General features: G+C 42.5%; 1 protein-coding gene across 1 annotated transcript in view; it reads left to right on the forward strand.

Annotated features, from left to right (window-relative positions):
* Positions 1–7,625, forward strand: part of ABHD5 (abhydrolase domain containing 5, lysophosphatidic acid acyltransferase) — a 30,165-nt gene extending 22,540 nt beyond the window's left edge. The window contains exons 5-7 of the mRNA XM_051789044.1: positions 1,417–1,528; positions 2,046–2,232; positions 4,529–7,625. Coding sequence (XP_051645004.1) covers positions 1,417–1,528; positions 2,046–2,232; positions 4,529–4,618 — 389 coding nt within the window. The 3' untranslated portion in view covers positions 4,619–7,625. The remainder of the gene's footprint in view (positions 1–1,416; positions 1,529–2,045; positions 2,233–4,528) is intronic.
* Positions 7,626–15,929: the final 8,304 nt, after the last annotated feature.

The raw sequence follows: 15,929 nt of genomic DNA on the forward strand, positions 1-15,929 counted from the left end.
GAGAGACCTAGACAGGCTTGAGAGGTGGGCCCATGTGAACCTCATGAAGTACAACAAGGCCTGCACAAGGGCCTGCACCTGGGTCGTGGCAATGCCGAGGACCAGTACAGGCTGGACAGAGAATGGATTGGGAGCAGCCCTGAGGAGAAAGGCCTGAGGGGTGCTAGTTGATAAGAAGCTCAAAATGACCCAGCAATGTGTGCTCACAGCCCTGAAAGCCAGATGCATCCTGGGCTGCATCAAAAGCAGTGTGGCCAGCAGGTCAAAGGAGGTGATTCTCCCTCTCTGCTCTGCTCATGTGAGACCCCACCTGGAGCGCTGCATCCAGCTCTGGGGCCCTCAGCATATGAAGGACGTGGACCTGCTGGAGTGAGTCTAGAGGACGGACATGAACTGGAGCACCTCTGCGGTGGCAACAGGCTGAGAGAGCTGGAATTGTTCAGCCTGGAGAAGAGGCGGCTTTGGAGAGACCTCGTAGGAGCATTCCAGTACCTACAGAGGGCCTAAAAGAGAACTGGAAAGGGACTTTTTACAAGGGCATGTAGTGATAGGACAAGGGGTAATGGGTTAAAACTGAAAGAGGTAGGTTTAGATCAGATATTAGGGATGAATAGTATTCTTAGACTAAAATTAGCCTTGTGCTGATGCTCTTGTCCCAAAGATCCATCTGGCCAACTAGAAGACACTTCCTCCTTAAAGAAGTGTTTCAGAAAAGAAGCTTAAATTTAGAAGACCTGAACTGGCCCCTGAAACGACCCACTTCTCTACTTTGGCTGTTAAGAGAGCATGAGGACAATAGTTTTCAACATTAAATCTCTTAATTTAGACCAGTACTTGTGCCTTATGTCCAGATTTCTACACCTGTTTTTCACCATAGACTTGTGTTTTTTCGACTAAACACTAGTTAAATGACTTAGCTTCAGAAGCAGACTGTTCTGTAATAGGAGGGGACAGACTTAAAGAAAAACAGCCCAGATTTTTCAACGGTGCCTTCTGGTTCTGAAAGGTGTGATGCATTTGGCCCACTCAGTGCTGCCAGAGCAAGGAGAAGGTATTGGCATCATGTGAGACTAAACTGGTGACAAAAAGATACTCTGCTTAGCCCTTTTGCTGGTCCCCTTTGTAGGTTTCTTCTGTTGCTGCGGTGACCTTTCTCAAACACGCCCTGTATGTATTCAGCAGGGGGTGCAGCATAAAATCCTTAAGAGTACTTATATTTCATTCCTGTTTGGTGTAATACCATCGTGTTTTCCTGAGACACGCAAGTGCTAAAATGAAATACTGGTTTAGAAGTCATTGAGCTTAGCCACGAGTTTCAAGAGGACATGTTTTGAGGGTTGTAATGAAAAGTATTAAGCAATCTGATAAAGTCTTCTATACTCATTTCTTCTCTAATAGTGTTTTCTGTTTTAACAGGGTTAAGCCTTGTTCAGCGTTTAAGACCAGATTTCAAGCGAAAATATTCCTCGATGTTTGATGATAACACTGTGGCTGAATATATCTATCACTGCAATGTACAGTCACCCAGGTGAGTATGAGTTTCCCAGTGTATGTTTTGAAGTCTGTCATTCCTTTACTGAGTGCCTGCTACTCCCTCCAATGGCCATGGCAGCAGTGTGCATGCTATTTTATTTTTAATTGCAGCATTTATTTTATTGAACAAAAACATAGCATTGCACTTTTTCCGAATTCCAGAAACTGATAAAGAAACTAGTAAAAACTATCCTGTTTCTGTATTTCCTGTTAACTTGTGTTAATTCTGTGAGAGTTTGGGCACTAATTTAATTAAAAAATTGTTACAGTAGTTTAATCTGTAAAGAATTTCTTTAAAAATTTTTAAAATAAGGCATTTCATTCTTTTAAGTTTTATCACTCAGTCCTGTAAAAAAAAATTACATGTAAACCTTGAAAATTTATATTTCTTAATTGTGAAAAATCCCAGCCTTGTGTACTCTGTGCCACCAAAAGGCACAGATACCCCAAATTAGATAAAAAGCAGATCCAATGGAAATTGAATTGTTTTTGCCCTTTTGAATGGCTTGAAGTGGTGAAACAGCTTTCAAGAATATGACTATTCCTTACGGATGGGCAAAAAGGCCGATGCTGCAACGGATTTCACAAATGGATCAAGACATTCCTATCACTGTGGTCTATGGAGCACGTTCGTGCATCGATGGTAATTCTGGCAGTACTATCCAGTCTCTGAGACCAAACTCATATGTGAAGACAATAGTAAGTTGACTTTTAAAGCATTTGTTTTTTTTATTGTGTGGACTTGCTTAAGTCATATCTATGTGGCCAGGTTGGATGGGGCTCTCAACATCCTGGACTAGTGGGAGGTGTCCCTGCCCATGGTATCGGGATTGGAATGAGGTGATCTTTAGGGTCCCTTCCAACTCAAACCGTCCTGTGATTCTCTGTTTTTTATATCAACTGTGGATATGCTGTCCCTTTGATTTAGAGCCTGGGGTAATAACTTCTGTTTTCTGTAACAGGGAGAGAGAAAACACACTGTAGATCAGAGAAAAGTGTTGAGTTCCCAAAGTAAGAACAAAACTTACTGTAGCACTACAAGCCAAACTAGATCTTTGAGCAAGGTCATTCTTTATTTTGTTCTACAGTGTGCTACTACAAGTAGGTTTTGTAGTCACAGGTTTTGTCTGTGTTGTAAACCACAGCAGTCATAATATCTGCATATACGTGTAACATAGTAGGAAGGCTCTCATAAACTCTTTTCGTCTGTCTATATAATGCTTTTATTTCTTTAGTAAGAGTGGTTCGTACCTGGTGCTTAGGTTCTTGTAAGCATCTTTCTCTAAGTCATTAAAAGAATACTTAGTGTTTTCTTCCTAGCTAATGTATTTTTGTTTAGAAAAATATTAAAATGTGTGTACCTGCAACTTGATGGGAATGTGCACTCTGCATTTTTTTTTATTTCTATAAAAACAAATTAATTTAAAAGTACTCTTCACACATTTTCACATCTGTCAGCTGTGATAATTGAATATGCATATATGTTACAATGCTGTGAGGTGATAAAATGTTTGAACACACCAGCTGTCATCTTACTGATGTCTAGAACTATCTGGACAGAAGTGACAATATGCAATGTTGATAGTATGCTATAACAACTCATTCAAATAAAATTTTATAACTTGATACAGTTGACATCAGAGCTAAAACTCAGAGAATAAGACATTGTTATTGAACTGTTTATGTGTATTAAAGAGCACAGATAAATTTCATAAATGTTAACATTCAGATTGAAAGTGTCACTTAACTGCTTAACCAGAAAGGGAGTTGAAACAAAAAGTCATTTTTAAAAAGTATACAATATATTGCTGGGATAAGCATGTACTGTTCAGACAGATTTTTTCCATTCTGGACAATGGCTTTTAGAAAGGACTGTGGACAACTTTATTGTATTCCAGATTAAAATTGTGTCAAGCCAAATACAGATTCTAAAAGGTAAATTGGAGTGGTAAAAATTGCAGGGACACTCAAAAAACCATAGGGTGGAAAGGGCTCTAATGAGACCAAGACATGGACTGGCAGTGCCGTGCTTGGTAAAATGCACAGAAGTTCTGGGGGTTTATTACGTGTATTTATTTCTAATTAATTTTTAATTTGAGTTTCTGGGTTTTTTTAACACAATAACATAGCTATACATTTATGGGATTCAGTTAGAGACTTAAGAGAGAGTGTTTTAAGGAGAGAAGGGAAAAATAGATTTAAATACATATTAGTCTTGGATCAGTTGTAAAATGGAAAGAAAATAGGTCAAAGTATCTTTGCTGTACACTATGGTGATGGCTTCGTAGCAGTTTTACAGAGAATAACAAATTATAGAAATACTGCTTTCTTAAACCCTTACTTTTGTTACATAGTTGCTGTGAAATAATCTAGTTCACAAATGTGGGGGTTTCCCCCCAAATATTGCATCATTTGGATTTTACTTGTCTCTGTTTAACATAGTAGTCATTAATTTGGAGGGTTGAAATCTGTTTCCACGAGTCTAGAAAATCCCCAGCAGTTTAAGCTTCTGAGTTCTTAATCATTTATCCCAGTACCTTCTTTAGTCTCTTCTGTATCACTTTTATAATATGAAAATCCAAATGGCTTGATGCTCTCTCTAACACAAACACTTGCAGGATTAATGAGCAACCTGGCAGAACTATTTGAGTGGAACGCGAAGGGAGTGCAGATGCAGCAGAAGTTTGATATTGCAAAGCACGTTCTTCTAAGTTTGCTTTGCAGTGACTTGTGCCCACTTGAATGGTGGGGGTTTTTTTAACAAGGTGTGCAATTGCATAAGCAGTATTTGTACCCTCTTTTCCTGTGTAGCAAAGTTCCTTCACAGGGGAAAGAAGATTTTCGTCTTCCTTATGTTGAGTTTTTTGTTTAGGCTGTATGATGCCAGCTCCTAGTTAATGTGTAAAAGTCAGGTTTTTCACCTTATCCCAGTATTTATTAATTTGTTTATTACATTTTTGTGAATCTGACCTGTTTCTTCACCTTTGTCCTCTAGGCTATCCTCGGTGCAGGTCATTATGTGTACGCTGATCAACCCGAAGACTTCAATCAGAAAGTGAAAGATATCTGTGATTCTGTGGACTGACTGTCTTCTGTTCTTTAGAAAGTCATACCGTAGATAGCATTTAATGGCAATACTTTAGGAAATCACTAAAGAATGCGGAGCTAATGGGACAGGCTCTGTTTGCACACTGTTTCTTCTAAGAAGCTATTTGCACACTTAAACCACTGAGTGCCTATTTTGGGGGGGATGAAGAAGTTTGAAGCTAACTTTGTACAGTTTTTTTGAGATTGTTGACCTATTAGATACAAAATTACATGTAACTTTTGAAACTGGAATTTTCTTCAAAATTTAATTGAAACTTGCACATGTCGAACTCTCTAAAAATGCTGAACTCTCCAACAGAGAGAACTGTATCAACGTAGATACAATGTACAAAATGCAATTTGGTTTCTTTATGAATGTTCATATTTTTTAGTTGATGTTTCATAGCAAGATTATGAAAATGCATATGTATTTTATTTTGGGAACCCAGAACTCCATATACAATGTTTTAAGAGAGTGGTGTTTTTTATTCAATTGGAGTGATAACAGCTTATGAAGCTGATTTTGTAAGAGGGACGGGGCCAAAGTAGCAAGCAGTGTCTGTCACTGAATTATGTCTCTTAGGCTGTAAGAAATTGAGGCTCAATATTAGGAAATCTATCTTCTGTTGGATTTTATTTCCATTTATCTCAAGGCATCCTTTTTCATCTGTGCAACTTTTACGGAAGACTCAGTCTGTAAGAGTCAATGATGTCACCAGCACTCATGCTTCCATAAATACTTCGATGTGTAGATTTCAGTGATTGAAAATGCAGAAGATGGCTTGTTAGTTACTCCATCTATTTTTAACACTTTACTGCAAGATTTGTTACTAGTCTAAACCTAACAGTTGTAGATAAGCTGATAAGATTTTGATTAGGGCTAGGAAATGGCCACTTGGATAGTGAGCATACTTCCCATTTCCTTTGGTAGAAAACCTAGCCTACTTTTTAGTAAATTCGGACTGAAGGAGAAGCAGAGGGAGAATATTGATGTTCTCTAACTAGAACAGGGTAGTGTATTTTATTTAACATGCAGCCTCCTTGTAGGAAGGACTATTACTGGAATGAACAATACTACTGTAACGAATTATAATTACATGTTTTGGAGATTCTTTATATATTTTAATTGAGTGTTTCAATATCAGAGATAGTCCAGTCTCTGCATCTTTTTGAATTATAGTTTGACATTAGTTCTTCACATGCCTAGTAAGTTTTATTAAGGAAAATACTTTGTCACTTTAAAGCCAAATTATGTGGTGGTTTGTATTTTAACAAGTTTACATAAAACTGTTGATCTGTTTTTGAATATTAAATTGACTGCTGAAGAGATCTTGATACTTTTATGTAGAGAGAATTTGAATTAATGATAGCACCATGTTAAAGCTTGAATGGAATTCTCTGCATTTTTTTCTCAAATTAAGGAATTGTTGCATATATTTATGGTGTGGAAGGCAAAGATACCTAAAATATTCAGGAAATACTCTGATTATGTTCCCAGCCAAACATAATCTCTCCTTCTGAAGGAGATATTTATCTATATGGTGCTATGTAAACATCAAACAGTTTTTGTGACTGCCTTGACTGGTAGCATTTAATATCTAGCAAGCTAAAGATTTTAATTAAAATGAAGTATTTATTTAAATTACTTTTTCAATCAGCAGATGCCAGATTTGTAAAATGAAATTTTGGGTTATTTGCTAAAATCTTGAGTTGAAAATGGAAAATCTGAAGGATCTATTCCATTTTTTAATATAAGCTATAAATTATCAGTCATGCCACCATTTAGGTGGATGCCTTCAGCATGTTGGTTTTTATCACCCTTATCAGTGTCTTATTTTGTATTTATCAACTTAAACACCTGTTTTAATTGTGTGTAAAAACCTAATGCACAAAATAAATTTTGAGTCTCCTCCAAGTAATCAAAGGTGAAACAAACTTGTTATTTTTGGATAGCACTTACTGATGGGAATTCTAGATTCCACGTCAAAAATTGGAAGTAGGGATAAAACTCGCACACCGCATGTGAATATTGTTTTAAATATCCCTTGCTTTTTCAGCTTATTGTACTAATATTGTACTAAAACATTATTGCTTATGTTTTGCACAAAAAATCTTAAATGTTATATTTGATTAATGTTAAGACAAGATATTGCTTTTGTAAAAATTATGTGCAATTAAGTCCTGGAAATCAGGAGTTATTAACAAGTTGAGCTAAACCATCCAAATACATTAAAAATATGGTAATGCTTATTTTCAAATGTCTCAATGTTCTTAGGTTTACGTGTATTTAACTGAAACTGGTAAGCGCTTGTCAACAAGTAGCTGCAAGCTCAGAATGTTGATTGTATGTACAAGGAAAATGATTCTTGGTATTCTTCCAGGCAGTATTAAATGCTGCTCTGAAGGTCAAGATGGAATCCTGAATATCCTGTTGCTTGTAGCATGGCCTGATCAAATTACCGGAATAAATGTCATAGGAGGTGCTGAACAGAAAAGGAATGGCACATACTGAAAATACTTGGGAGCTACACCTTTTGTGAGCAATTACTGTCTAGGAATAATCTCAGTTTCCCTAGAAGTTCTATTTCAGTGCAATGACCAGTTGCTTCAATGTACTGTGGTGAGCACTGAACTCTGATGGTGCTATTTTTATTACAGCACTATAAAATAAGACAAGAATTGCAGGCATAAAGGCATCCAAAGATCTATCCTGTTCTAGCATCAAAATGAAGACAGCTGTGGACCAGAGGCTAGAGCATAACAAAAAGAATCCAAAATATTAATAGAAATGCAAGATTAACAGCCTAAGCCTCCAGGACATGCTCTTCTTCCTGAAGTTGTTGTGATAAAATTTATTTGAAGTAGCTTAGTAATATTTTGTTTGCATGGCTGAGTTCATCTTGTTACTTATTGAACCCTGCCAGATTAGATTTTAGTTCTGAAAAACTGATTTTCAGAGAACTTACTGATAAGACTCTATAATAAAACATTCACAACCATCACAAGGAAGTCCCTGTTTGTATCTGATTGTGAAATGGAAATGGAAAATGTGAATTCATACATGTTGAGCTTGGAAAAATGGGTCCAAACAAGAGAAATGTCGTCATGTTGTTTCACGTGGATTAAATCAATGCTGGCATTTCTTTTTAATAGTTATCTTTTTAAGGTTAGAGTACAATACTAATAATGCCAAGGTCGTGAGTTTGATCCCCATAGGGGCCATTCACTTACAAGTTGGACTTCATGATCCTTGTGGGTCCCCTCCAGCTCAGAATATTCCATGATTCTGTGAACGTTCCTACAACTGTTTGTTCTGAACTGATCTGCCAGTCTCTGTCTAAAATGCTCTCTGTGGTCCTCATTGTGGTTCCTCAAATTCCCAGCCCTTCCAGATCACAGTTACTCAGCTTTTTCACTGGGGTTAAAACAAGATTGAATACAATAAAAACATCTGGAATTAATGTATGGGTAGACATATTCAGGAATGCCTGTTTTGCTTGCATTCATTCAAATGTGAATCTCCAGAAGCCTAAGACTAATAGCTGCTGCTTAAACGGGTAATTTCTTAGGGACTCCTCCCTAGTCTGTTGTTTTGTTGGGTTCTTTCACATTGGCCAGGCCACCATCAACCTATCCTGCAACGTTTAAGCATGGCAGCACACTAATGTTGCCAGAAGCCTTTATCTGAGGATTTATGTTTTGTAGGAAACACAAGTGAACCTTGTGAAAGGGTGAGGCACTAAAGGTAACTGGAGAGAGACACGTTTTAGTGCCATTGGTAAGATTGGAACAAGGCACAGATGTGTGCTGCAACTGCTTCCTGGTGTTAGTGGCAGTAGATGAAAATGGGTGGAGCTTTCAGGTTTTCAGACAGGTGATGGACAGACCAGTGTATAGAGCAGAGACACATAACTGGAATGACAGCGTCCACCACAAGAAACGGTGTGAGCTGGAAAGAAACAAGGCTGGTGAAAACAGCAAAATTCAGCTGAAAAGCGGACACGTGGGAATGTTCAAGAGCCAGTTCAGCTCTGGATGAGGATAAGGGAAATGGCGAGGGAAAGGTTTGGGGTGTCTAGTGTGCAGAGTAACACAGTCTACCAGGGCAAGGAAGATGCCTTGCAGCACCAGCTAGAGGGAAGTCTGGCTGGAGAGCTTGGATCTATGCTATATGGGGCACCGTAAAGTTTTGATATCCCTCCTTTGACTAAGGCTTGTCCTCTGAATGCAAGTCTTATTTCCCAAGCTGGACACCGTTAACTCAAGGCTCATACTTGGATGGGAAACATTTAAAGAATGGCTGTCTCTTGCAGCGCTCAAGAAATCATGAGAAACTGTATTCTCACAAATCAAAAGTGAGCTGATAGCAAAACATGAGGTAGGGGGTCACTGGACTGCCTGAGGTAAGGTGAAAATCACAATGTACAACAAGACTTGTCACTAAAGATCATAATTTCCTCTTTCACAAGAGGAGCGGAGGGCCTTGGCTCTGTTCCAGTTTGCCTTGTTGCCTTGTGATCACAGAGATATCCTACCTCAAGGTTTGGACATGGTCAGGAGAATGTAAAAGTATAAAATCTGGAAATATTTGCCACATATATTTTGAAAATAAGGAACACAAGTAGCAAGAATGTACTGCACTGAACCTAAGACATTTTTAGATATGTACATAATTTGCATTAGTAATTAGCAGCAAGATGAAAGGGGTGACAACACTAGAAGTTAGGTGTTTACTTGCATTTTGTGCTTCACTTGTAGAGGAAGGCTAGCAAACTGAAACAGCTAGTTTTGGAAAGCAGGGCAAGGGCTGTGGAGTGTGACCCAAAATATATGCTAAGAAGTAGATGTGCTTTGAAAATTAACTGCAAAATAAGATATCCATATATTTACAGGTCTATTTCTGCACTCTTGCATTCACCTATTTGATGTGTAAATGACTGGAGCTGTCTGTGGAGCAAGGTGCGGCTATCACTTCCTTTGTAGCATATTTAAATGCTTGCCTGATATCCAGCTGCCTTTCTGCTTTGACTTTTATTTAAAAATACTTGCATTCACTCAGAGCTCAAACCTAAAATGGAGGCTAAACAGCTCAGTGGATAGAAATCCCCCAGATAGAGAACCCCTCTGAAAAGGAGATTATCGCTCATGTCTCCCCGACCTTCACGTTCTCCTCAGTGCCTGCCATCTCCCTCAGCTTGTCCTACTGGACACTGAGCCCCTGTGTTCACCCATGCACTGGTGGCCAGTTTTGCCTCATGAGTACCCCCAGTAGATGCTTTGATGAGTACAGGGTTAAGGAAAATAACCATTCTGCAGACACAGGAAGGAAGGCTCCAGTAGTGGGGTCATGCATGGGGGAAGAAGGACCAGCACCAGGATGATTCCTGAGATGGGGAGCCTCATCCAGCCCTTGGCCTTGGTTTGTTTCCAGGCTTGCAGGGCCTGAGCACTGTGATGCTCTCAGTTCTGCTTGCTGCACAACCCTGACTGATAATTTAGTTCCCTGCATCTAGCTGCCTGAGCTGCAGGATGAAACCTTTGAGCCTCCTGAGCGTCTTAAACACCTCTACCCAAGCATTCCCCCAGCAGTTAGTCTGCTCACAGCTGAAGCCTTTGGGAATACATGGCTGTTTCCACAAAGGAAATTTGCAGGTTAATAGTGGGTGCAGGCAAGACACAGAGGAAAGCGAGGAGCAAACCTGCCAGCTGGCTCATCCCCTAGCACTGACTCCTTCTAACTTTCAGCCCCCCTCCATGCCCTGCAAAAGGCCTGGCCACGCAGGAGGTCTCCCAGTTGGGATTCTACAACAAATTGTAGAATCACAGAATCGCAGAATAGGTTGGGTTGTAAGAACCCTATAAGATCATCTGGTTTCAACCCTCAAAGCCCCATCCAACCCAACTTACCTTCATGGAGATCTCCCATACTGCAGCCCCCATTCCAGTGGGTATGGGAATACTGCAAAAGCAGGGACATTGCTGGGACATTGTGCATCACCCTGAAATAGCTTACAGGCTGTGTGGCACCTGCCATGGTTGCTGCCAGCAAAGCCTGAGTTGGTACCTACTGTGAGTTAGAGTCATGCCTTGTTCACAGAAAACAAGGATCCAGGTGTGTCACAGAGGTGGCTGTCACCAAAATGTTGCATAAACTATTTTGCTTTATTTGAATACTGGCAGATTTCAGCAGCAGTTTGGGAGACAGCAACTATTAACCACACAGTAGTGTTTGCCTATTGTAGAATGGCTATAGATTTGTTTTATGAGGGTTCTAAAAATAGTTTTTGCTAAAATGATGAAGGGTTAGTGACAAAATGCATTTATTTTTATCCCAGCAATATCTGGAAACAGATGAAAATCCAGCCAAGTGAAGGAATCCAACCTCTCATCAAGTCACATCTTTAATTAATAGGCAAATTATTACAACGGGATTTCCCCCGGCTCCTTCAGCACAAGCGTGTTCCCAGCTGGGGCTGCGCATTCCCGCCACTCCAGTATCTCCATGCCTGCACTGTCAGCCGCGCAGAGCAGGGATGGCAGGAGCAGGGAGGCAAGGGGAGACTCTCGGTTGGGAAGCCGAGGCTCTTGCCTCCATTTCTCCCTCAATTCTGCGCAGACCCCACTAGAGGGGAGATGGCGCTCCCAAACCGCCCCAGCACTTCCTGCGGGCTTCTGCTTCTGCACAGCGCTGCTTTTAGGGAAAGAGCTGCACTGCAATTTCTTCTTCCACACCTGATAGATTGATACCTATAGGTGTGGGGCAGGGATGAAATAGGAATTTCATCCATTTGATTCACTCCTTTCATGCAGCAAAGGGCAGGTCGTGGAAGAGGTGAGCGTGATGTGGTCCCATTAGCGTAGACTTCTGTAGTACTGCATCTCTGTTTTATTTATCCCAATGTCTTTTCACAAGGCAGAAATGAAATCCGTGCAGAAAGATTAGCCATTGGAAAGAGGAGGGGGAGCGCAAATGAACCTCCTCTATTATTACATATTAACCTCCTCTATTAGACCAGCCCCAGAATGAGAATAAATGGTGATAAGAGGAAAAAATAACTGCGACAGAATTATTAAATAAGGGGCAACTTTTAAAGTGGCTCCAGTCTGGCTTCTAATTTTGTTCCTGTAATTTGATTGTGGGTTTAAATGGGACTGCTTAGACATTAGCTACTTGATCTGCAAGCAGCAGCAGGTAAGCAGTGCAGAAGTATGCACTGGGGCACGGCCCTGGGCATGCTCTGCCAGGGCTGAGTGGGTGCTGCACCCAGCCAGCCTTCTGAGAGGGACTGAGGGCATGGGAGAAGCTCCCTTCCTTCCAGTGATTCTCTCATGTCCAAGGGTCGAGACCCCCAGAGATGGGGGGACAGCTCAGATATGGGCCGAGTGGGACATGGCATGTGAGTGCATATCCCACAGGGATCCCCCAGCCTGCACCAACCTCGCCTCTCACTCTGGAAGATGCAGCAGCACCTGGCTGGCCATGCCCTAGGGAAAGTGGTGGCAGCTTTGCTGCTGCTTAGCCAGGTCTCTGCAGAAAACACTGTAGTAGGCCTCTATGTGTGCACTCACAGGTGTAACAGAATAGGAGCTAGAAGGAAACAACGCTGTAGGAAACAAGGGCAGAATTCACTATCGAGATAATATTGACCCTTTAGTAAAAACCAGTATAAATACAGCTACAGAACATGCTGTAACTTGCACCAGCACAAAGGTACCTCAAACCTCCATTGCAGCCTGCCGCCACTGCATGTCACTGTTAGGACAGAGGTCTGTGCAGCTCTGGTGGGGGCAGACCCTGCTATCCCCCAGGTGGGACCATCCCGTGGAGATGGACTGCAGGAACCCAACACCCATTACCCCAGGGGAAGACCAGTCAAAAGGCTTAGTGTGCCCTGCAAAAACAGGTTATGAGTTGCCTGAGCTACATGTTTCGTTAAAAGAGTGGGGCTTTTTCTGAGGCAGACACCAAATAGCACCTGGTGTGGATAATTGGGGACAGGGGAGTGGGATGTGCCCCCCTGGACATTCCCACTCAGTGCATTCCCCACTGGGGAAACAGGCTGCACCAACTGCTGCTGAGGGAAAGGGATGGTTCACAATACCTTACAGGTGGGGCTGGTGACCGTGGGAGCTGGAAAGAGATGTGACTGCTTCCATCACCTCAGGTCTCCCACTCAGGATGGTGACAACCAGATTTGGCCCTACTATGACTGGAGCATGGGGCTGACTGGGATGCCAAAGGGTGCTGGGATAAGCCTGTGAGACTGAAAGTTCACCCCACAGTTTAGGGGATTATGGCCATGGCCAAGCCCACATAGGCATTGTGCTACTGGTTGTGGCTGCTGGGCACCCTCCTTCCCAGTCTGTGTGCTGATGGTGCAAGAGATGACACCTTGGCCCCTGCCATTGTTCTTGTCTGCATCTCTCTTTCTGATTGGAGGTGGAAATGTGGTGACAGACCACATAAAGGATGATGTGTCTGCTTCAAAAGCACCTATTACAGAACATGATTCACAGTTCAAGGGGAAAACTGTGCTGAGCATCAGTCATCAGGGGACATAGGTGGCAGTAAAGGGGAGGCTCTTGCTCTCTGTGTGCCTCACTCACATGTGCTTCTGGACATCTAACAACGCTCTGGGAGCAGGGATTTGTGCTAAGGGGGCAAGGAGAAATACCTGCAGCTACATCACCTCTTTTGATGGGACGTACAGAAGGAGAGGTGATGACATTGTTGCATCCAGGAGTGCATTTATGATGCAGACTTATGGTGGCCAGCAGTGTCACCATATGGAAAATTGTGTTTCATTTGCTCAATGCCTATATTGATCACCATGCATGCCAGCTCCAGCAAAACAAAAGCATTATAGTGTCCCACTGGCATTTGAGAAGATTGCATGGGAGATGTCCATGACATCCTATCAGTCCTTTGACCGACCATCTCAGCACCAATAACATTGTCTCCTTGTCCTGCTACAATCTCTGTCCTCCATGGTCTGTCACCAGCAAACCAAAGTGTGCGACCCAGACCTGTGGCCATGTCACATCTCTCTGTTGCTCCTGAGGGATTAAGGTTGGGACAGGAGCAATTTGGCAGCCCAGAACTTGCTGCACTACTGAATTAATTACAACATCTTTCAGGCTGAAATGCTTTAAGAAATGCTGGGACGTTTAAGCATCTTTCAGGCCGAGATGCTGTAAAATGCTCAGCTGCCTGGCAGGTCCCCCCAGCACACATGCACAGGCTGTTTGTCTCAACAGGATATTAAAAAGAAGAGGTTATAAAAGCAAGGCGTGATACGAGGCAAGGCTCAGCTCAGAGCACCAGCATTTATATCCTCTCTGCATCTCATGTGCAGCAAGCCAGAAACATCTGCAGTCCTCGCCATTCCCTCCTCATGCCCCTCTAGGGCTGCCACACTCCCCCTTGGCCTCTGGTGCTGTGATGGTGGTTGAGTACCCTGGTCCCACTTGTTATTTTTTTCGTGGGGGACCAGGAAACCTGTTTCAGCTCTGGCTGAAGTAGCCAGTCCTGCCTGCATTATACTGCCTGCCTCTGGTCCTTCCTTCAGCATGGACTGTGGCCCTGTGCTTGTGGGTGGCTTCTCCGTGGCACAGACACCTTGCTCATACTTTGTCACTTATCTTCTAACCCATCTCCTTTTGCTCCTGGATGGATTTTCTGGTGGCTCCTGGATTTTCCTGGACCTGGCTCACCATGCCAGGTGAGGCTGTCAGTGGTCACCAGGTCCAACCCTGCTACAGCAAATCCCCGTCACCATCCATATTTTGTTTACTCAGTTTCCCAAAACTCCTGAAGAAAATTCCCCTTTGCTCTTTGATTCCCACCGACTCCACATCTGATTCAGCACTGAGGGCAAATGGTGTTTCCCACCACTTTATCGGGGAAAGAAAGAAAGGAGATCAGGGATCACATTTCGCAGGGCTACAGGCACTGATGATGCCCTAGTGGAGGAGGGTACAGAGAGTGAAGCAGTGAGCAGTTGCACAGGGCTGCCCACTGCGACATGAAATGGCATCTCTTGATTTTAATATCAGAATAGCTGGCCATATTTTCTCAATGCATGCCAGGACAAGTTAAGCCAGTTCCAGATCCCAGTGATCAGGCACACATATGCGAGAGATTTCCCTCTGTCATGGCTGTGTGCTCTTATAATAGTTTATTCCTATTCACCCCACTCCCCCAGTCTTTTTTTTCTCCTTCCTCCTCCCTTCTGGTTTTACAGTCACTGGATAGACAAGCTCACAGGCTATTTTTAGGTCTCTAAATTACTTTTCAGATCTATTCTAAATTTATCTCCCAATAATCTGAAATCTTGACATTGCAGGAGTGAGAATCTTGTCTGAAAAAGAACAAGGAAAAAGTTTAAAATCTGGCTTACTGGACTGGACTCCTTTGCTGTGGCAGCCTCTCAGTCATCTTCCTCCTCATCCCTCACCTCTCCCACTACATGTACTGTGACCATCCTGGCCAGTCTCTGCCAGGGGTAGGTGAAGGGTGGTAATTCCCACCTGAGCAGTGGCCAGGACCAAGAGTGTCCCTGGGGAGATGGGGCATGCAGAGGAGCCCAGGGAAAGAGGAGAATGAAGGCAGCACCCCAGGGTCACACTTTAACTGGGTGCAAACCAGGGAGCCAGGTTTGCAGCTGCAGTCCATTGAATCCCAATGGTTTTTTTACCTGCAGAGCTTCCTCTGGGGGGGGGAAAAAAAGTAATTTTTTGAAAATTAACCAAGAAAATGAGTATTCTTGAAGAAGATGATGCTGCAAGCCCAAGGCAAAGCTAGGAAGAGGAGGCAGGAGCCCTGCTGTGCAATTGCTGCAGGTTGCTCTTATGCAGAGCTAGAAAATAGGAAAACTTTAAAATATTCCTTTGGAACTGGATGCCCTTTGAGCCGCTGCCAGCTCCTCCCTGCAATGAGTGAAGGATAATTCTTTTGTCCACACTTATAAATGTTCCACACCCTGCAAATAACTGGCCCTCAAACCCTCAGCAATTGCCCCTTTCAAAAACCTCGTACAAATGTCTTTATCTCATGGCCTCAGATGGAGGAAACCTCTGGCTGTCAGTGCAAGGCTGGGTTCCTGACACCTCGAGCCAAGGAGCTGTGAGGGCTAAATGCTCTTAAAAATAAACTATTTCCTCCTCTGTTGTTCCTTACAGCCAGTTCCCGGACAAACCAGCAGGATGATGCACTGGGCCAGGGGGAAGGGAAGGAGAAAAGGAGAGAAGGAGTTAACCTTCTTCCCATGGTAAAGCACTAAGGCTGCCTGCCAGTTTTCGGAAAAGCT

The sequence above is a fragment of the Manacus candei genome, unplaced genomic scaffold (assembly GCF_025592945.1).
Source record: "Manacus candei isolate 608988 ecotype Guabito, Panama unplaced genomic scaffold, ASM2559294v1 h1tg000026l, whole genome shotgun sequence".
NCBI classification, from domain to species: domain Eukaryota; kingdom Metazoa; phylum Chordata; class Aves; order Passeriformes; family Pipridae; genus Manacus; species Manacus candei.